General features: G+C 40.8%; 1 protein-coding gene across 1 annotated transcript; it reads left to right on the top strand.

The window, feature by feature from the left end:
• Nucleotides 1–1,963: 1,963 nt before the first annotated feature.
• LOC122667158 (putative WEB family protein At1g65010, chloroplastic) lies at nucleotides 1,964–4,315 on the top strand. Its single transcript, XM_043863375.1, has one exon. It carries the CDS (start codon nucleotides 2,074–2,076, stop codon nucleotides 4,186–4,188), a length of 2,115 nt encoding a protein of 704 aa, XP_043719310.1. The 5' UTR covers nucleotides 1,964–2,073; the 3' UTR covers nucleotides 4,189–4,315.
• The last annotated feature ends 655 nt before the right edge of the window (nucleotides 4,316–4,970 follow it).

Here is a 4,970-nt window from a genome sequence, read left to right as displayed (position 1 = left end):
AAAGAAGACATTGTGGTTCTCCCTTTATTACAGTGCATTTGAACGCTCAAGTCTCTCCACCAAGGGAAGAGTTGATAGTTCCAGTGTGCTCCATTTCATCTTAGAGACTTCTTAGACTTTCTATGTGTGGGTTGTAAGCATTCTTAGTTTTGTATTTACTTTTGCTTCATCACAGATTTATTGTATGCTAGTGATAGGTGGATTATTATGTTGAAAGATCTATCATAGAGTGAAAAATTGTAGGGCATTGTTATAAGTCCCAAAACCTTTATTATTGTAAGGGGGGTATTCCATGGGAGCTTAATATTGGGAGTGGGTGCTCCTGGTAGTAGGTGTTATCCTTGTATTGGCATTTTTAATGCCCTCTCAGTTTTATGCTGAGTAAATCTGGGTGTGGGTGCTCCCAGCTGTAGATACAATAAAAGTTAAATATTGAACAAATTTGAAATCCTAGTGGTATTGCTCAATGGATGTAGACAACTTGCCGAACCATGCACATCTTGTGTTGTGGGTATATTTGTTTATGTTGTGTTATGAATCAGATTTGAAAGGGAGTGAATTGCAGGATGGATGTAGACATCTAGTAGAGTCTTTGGCAGTCATAGGTCAACAGTTAGTGCCAACGGATTCAACCAGCACAGTGTAGCGAGAAAAATTAAGAAGAAAATTCTATGAGTGATTCACCCCTTTCAGTGACAACCATCAAACAAAAGGAAAATCCTATTGGCATTTTCAAAGCAATCGTTGCCCAACAAAATGCCCAAATTGTTAGTGACGGAGGAAATTCAGGATTCGAATGACTATTGGCAAAGAATGGTACGAACCTGTGGCAAAATGTCCAGATTTGTAACGAACAGAAGTTGGGGGCTTGGGTTTTTCGAGAAGATATTCCCGCTGTAATTTACGGCAAGGTTTCATTGCACACTAGTACACCATGAGAGAGAGAGAGAGAGAGAGAGAAAGAAAGACAGTACCTGTTGAAGGAAAGTAGGTCCGACTGGGAGAGCTTCCGCCTGCCGGAGTGATCGCCCGAACAAGGACGCCATGGCTGAGCGTACGCAGGTCTAGAGTTTAGACTCGATACTCAAGATGGAAAGGAGCGGGAACGAACCAAATTTGTTTTTCGGTCTTTTCTTATGGTTTTATGTGTTTGGATCTCAGCCGTTAAAAGGATATGGGATAACGTGTTAACTTTTCAGAACCCAAACAGGAACAGGGGAGGAGCCGGAGCCGAACCCGGAATGCCTCTCTGTCCCTCAGTCTTCCTCTCCATTCGGAGATTTTCCAGCAGAGCCACAGAGACGTGAGGTTTATACAGACGGAGAGCTTTGGATTTCATATTTCTCCATAAATTAGCGCAGCTTCTCTCTCCCTAAATTTCTGTGCTTCTTTTGCTTTCCTCCTGATTTTTGTGATTTTCACACAGAGAGAGAATAGAATATAGAAAAAGAAGGGCTTCCATATAAGATCGTGTCTCTTCCAAACCGAAGTATTGATTCATCCCTTTCGTTTCTTGGATTGTTTTGTGAGGCTTGGCTTCATGTCTTCGTCAGATTTTGATTCTTGAAAAGGTGAAGTTCAAAATTGCTGTTTTCATTTCATTCTGTCACTGCTTCTGTTGTCTTTGTTGGTCTTTTTAATAAGTTTCTGAAATTTTTTTGCTGATTGTATAGATGGGTTTTCCAAAACTATACTGAAGATGCTCTTCATCTCTTTGTAAAGCCTCCTCTTCATCTGGTTATTGGAGTTGATCTGGGTTCCTAAATTTTCTCCAGCTATAGCCAATTTTACCGTCCTTTTGTTTTAATATTTCGAACCGAGTTTCTTTCTTATTTGCATTTTGGAATAAATTAATGGATCTATGAAGGTGTTTTTCTATGATTTGAAGTATATACGTGTCATTGAAGATGCAACCACAATTGGTTTCCTGTCTTATTTGCAATTTGAAAATTTTAACGGATAATATGAAGGTGGACTTCTGCAATTGAGGTAGAAACTTGTCAGTGAAGCTCCAACCGCAATTGGGTCCGCTTCAAGAAGAAACTGGAGGAGGCAAAGGAGCAATTGACAACAATGCAAGAGGAGAAAGATCGCCTTCTCGATGAGCTCAGAGAGATGAAGAGGGTTGCTGAGCAGGCGAATTTCAGGCTGAGCGAGGCTTTGTTGGCTCAAAAAGGACCACAGCAATGTTTGGAGGCGGAGAAGACTCGGTTCAATGAATTGGAGCAGGCAAGCATTGCCTCGGCCCAGAAGAGGGATCAAGCATGGCAGCTTGAGCTCGAGGCAGTTCAGAAACTACATTCCATGGACATGGCTGCTCATGTGGATGCTCTCTCATCTGCCGGCCAAGAGATTGATCGCATCCGTCAAGAGCTCGTATTAGCCTTGGAAGCGAAATATGGTGCTGTTAAGATGGCCGAAGATTCTAGGAATGTTGCTGAGGCCAATTCCAAGAGGGTATTAGAACTCTCTGCAGAGCTCAACTCTGTTAAAGAATCACTTGCTAATTCCAGTGAGCAATTAGTTATGAAAGAAGAAGAAAAAGAAGCCATGAGGATTGAACTGGGAAAGGCGAAACACCTAGCTGTAGAATTGGAGGAAAAAGAAGCCTCAATAAAAACGCTAAAACAGGAGGTTTCTGATGGAAAAGAGTCGGAGTCTCGTGTGCTGAATGGCTTATCTGAAGCTAAGACGAAACTTCAGATACTAGAGGATGAAATGGAGAAAGCAAAGGAATCAGAATCGAAAATGTTTCATTCATTGACATCCCAAACAGAACAGCTTGATCAAACCAGGAATTTGCTTGAAGAGGCTAGGCTAGAGGTGACCTGTCTCAGTGAGAAGATTGAAAACTTGGAAAGGACATCATCTGGGCGAAGTAGTATAGATTCTGAAGTATCTCATTGCTACTCTGAGACACCAAATTCCGATTCACAATCCATAGCAGAAACCGTACGGGTTCTTAATTATGAGCTCCAAGCTGCAAAAGAGCAATTGGCCCATGCCCAAGAAGGAGAAGCACAAGCATTGTCGAAGGTCCAAAGTTTAACCCAGGAGATGAACTGGTTCAAAACTGAAATGAAGTCGGCTACGGATGCAGAAGTGAAGAGCAGGAAGGCCATGGATGACCTAGCATTAGCGCTTAAAGAAGTCTTAATGGAGGCCAACTTGATGAAAGAGAAACTCCTCTCATGCGAATCTGAGAGAGATAGTGCAAAGGAAGAGGTTGAACACTTGAACCAGATGCTGAAGACCACAGAGGAGAAATATGTAGGGCTCTTAAGTGAAGCGAGGAAGGAAATCAAACAAATCAAAGATGAATCTGTGAGTCTGAAATTAGAGGCTGAGGAATCAAACTTGGCTTGGCATGGAAAAGAGCTTGGGTTTATTAGCTGTATAAGAAGAGCTGAGGAGGAGTGCAATGATGCAAAACAAGAGAACAATAGATTGTTAGAATCAATAAGACAGGCTGAGCAAATGACTAGGGTGTCAAGGGAAGAAACATATAAATTACGAGATATACTCAAACAAGCCCTGAATGAGGCTAATGTTGCAAAGGAAGCTGCAGGGATTGCCCAGGCTGAGAATTATCAACTCAAGGATAGCCTTGCTGAGAAGGATATTACTTTACAGGTCCTTACCCGAGAAAGTGAACGCCTTAGAATCAATGAAGCTGCAGCTCTTGAGAACATCAAAGAGTTGAAGAGGTTGCTCTCAACGACAGCAACAGCATCAGCAGCAACAACAACAGCAACAGGACCACCAACACCTCCACCAAAACCAGCACGTTTGGGAGCAGAGTGGAAGGAACTGGAGGCATTCAAGAACAAAGAGAATAGAGAAGGTAAGAAACTAGCCAAAGTTCTCCATATTGATCTTGAGGATCTAAGAGTTCCACATGGATACAAGGAAGCAGATGCGAACTCTGAAATAGATGAGACACTCAAGGGATCAATATTTGATGTGGACTCACCAGAGCCAATTGCCCATCACCGCAAAACATCTTCATCATTCACTGATGATACAGACACAATAAACTCTGAAGATTTTGATAATCTAGATGGGAGCCATCTTGATGATTTAGATCATGATAGAAATGGACATAGAAAGAAGAGGGCATTAATGAGAAGATTTGGAGATCTTCTGAAAAGAACAAGCTTGCACAGGAGGGAGGCAACAATTAGCTAAATTTTGTTATTGTAACCATCCACTCAAATATTTGATGTTGATGATGGTAAAATTCTGTAGTTGTATATATTTATAGTCTGTTTAGGAGTTTGTTTGAGAAGAAACTTATTACCTGTAAATTAAAATGTTTGAGTGCACTGTAATACAAAGTCTGGCATCTTTTTCCCCACACATTTGAGAGGCTTTATTAGCCATCGCATCTTATTGAAGCTGCAGTTGTCTTTCGCGTTTCCACTGATAAAATTATTAAACTGTGAGTTTTCCTGACTAGTTAGCACACAGATTCTGCACTACATGCTCATTTTTTTCTCTGAATTGAACTTTTGTTTTTGTGATCCTAATAAGATCTCATTCCAAAAGGTTGAAATTAAGAAAATGAAGAATTGAAAAGAAAGACATCCACAATATTTTTAAGTAATGCATGGTATGGAGAGCCAGTGCATTTGCACTTAAAGGCAAGCTATTGTGGAGGATGAAACCTCTAGCTTTAAGCCAGCAGTTGGACAAAGTCAGTTGACTTGTCATATGTGAGTTCTCTATGACAGTCGGATCCCAAGACATTAGGGTTTTTCAACTGAGGACAGGTTGGTAAGAAGACCCTGGTTCATGTGTTCCAAAGGCTACACATGCCTCAAAAGGTGACTGAAGGCGCTATTTCTGATCCACATTTGATTGCAGGAACAATTTTGGTGAACCTCAGGGAACAGCAGTGCAATTGATCCTTTTTTTTTTTAAATTATTAATTAAGTTATTATGAATTTCTTGATTTTACTAAAGATAAC

The sequence above is a fragment of the Telopea speciosissima genome, chromosome 7 (genome assembly GCF_018873765.1).
Source record: "Telopea speciosissima isolate NSW1024214 ecotype Mountain lineage chromosome 7, Tspe_v1, whole genome shotgun sequence".
NCBI lineage: Eukaryota > Viridiplantae > Streptophyta > Magnoliopsida > Proteales > Proteaceae > Telopea > Telopea speciosissima.
This window is presented reverse-complemented; position numbering and strand designations above follow the sequence as displayed.

Bases quoted from the DNA above. Each gene is read 5' to 3' on its own strand.
- LOC122667158 (XM_043863375.1), top strand. From the start codon at position 2,074: ATGCAAGAGGAGAAAGATCGCCTTCTCGATGAGCTCAGAGAGATGAAG.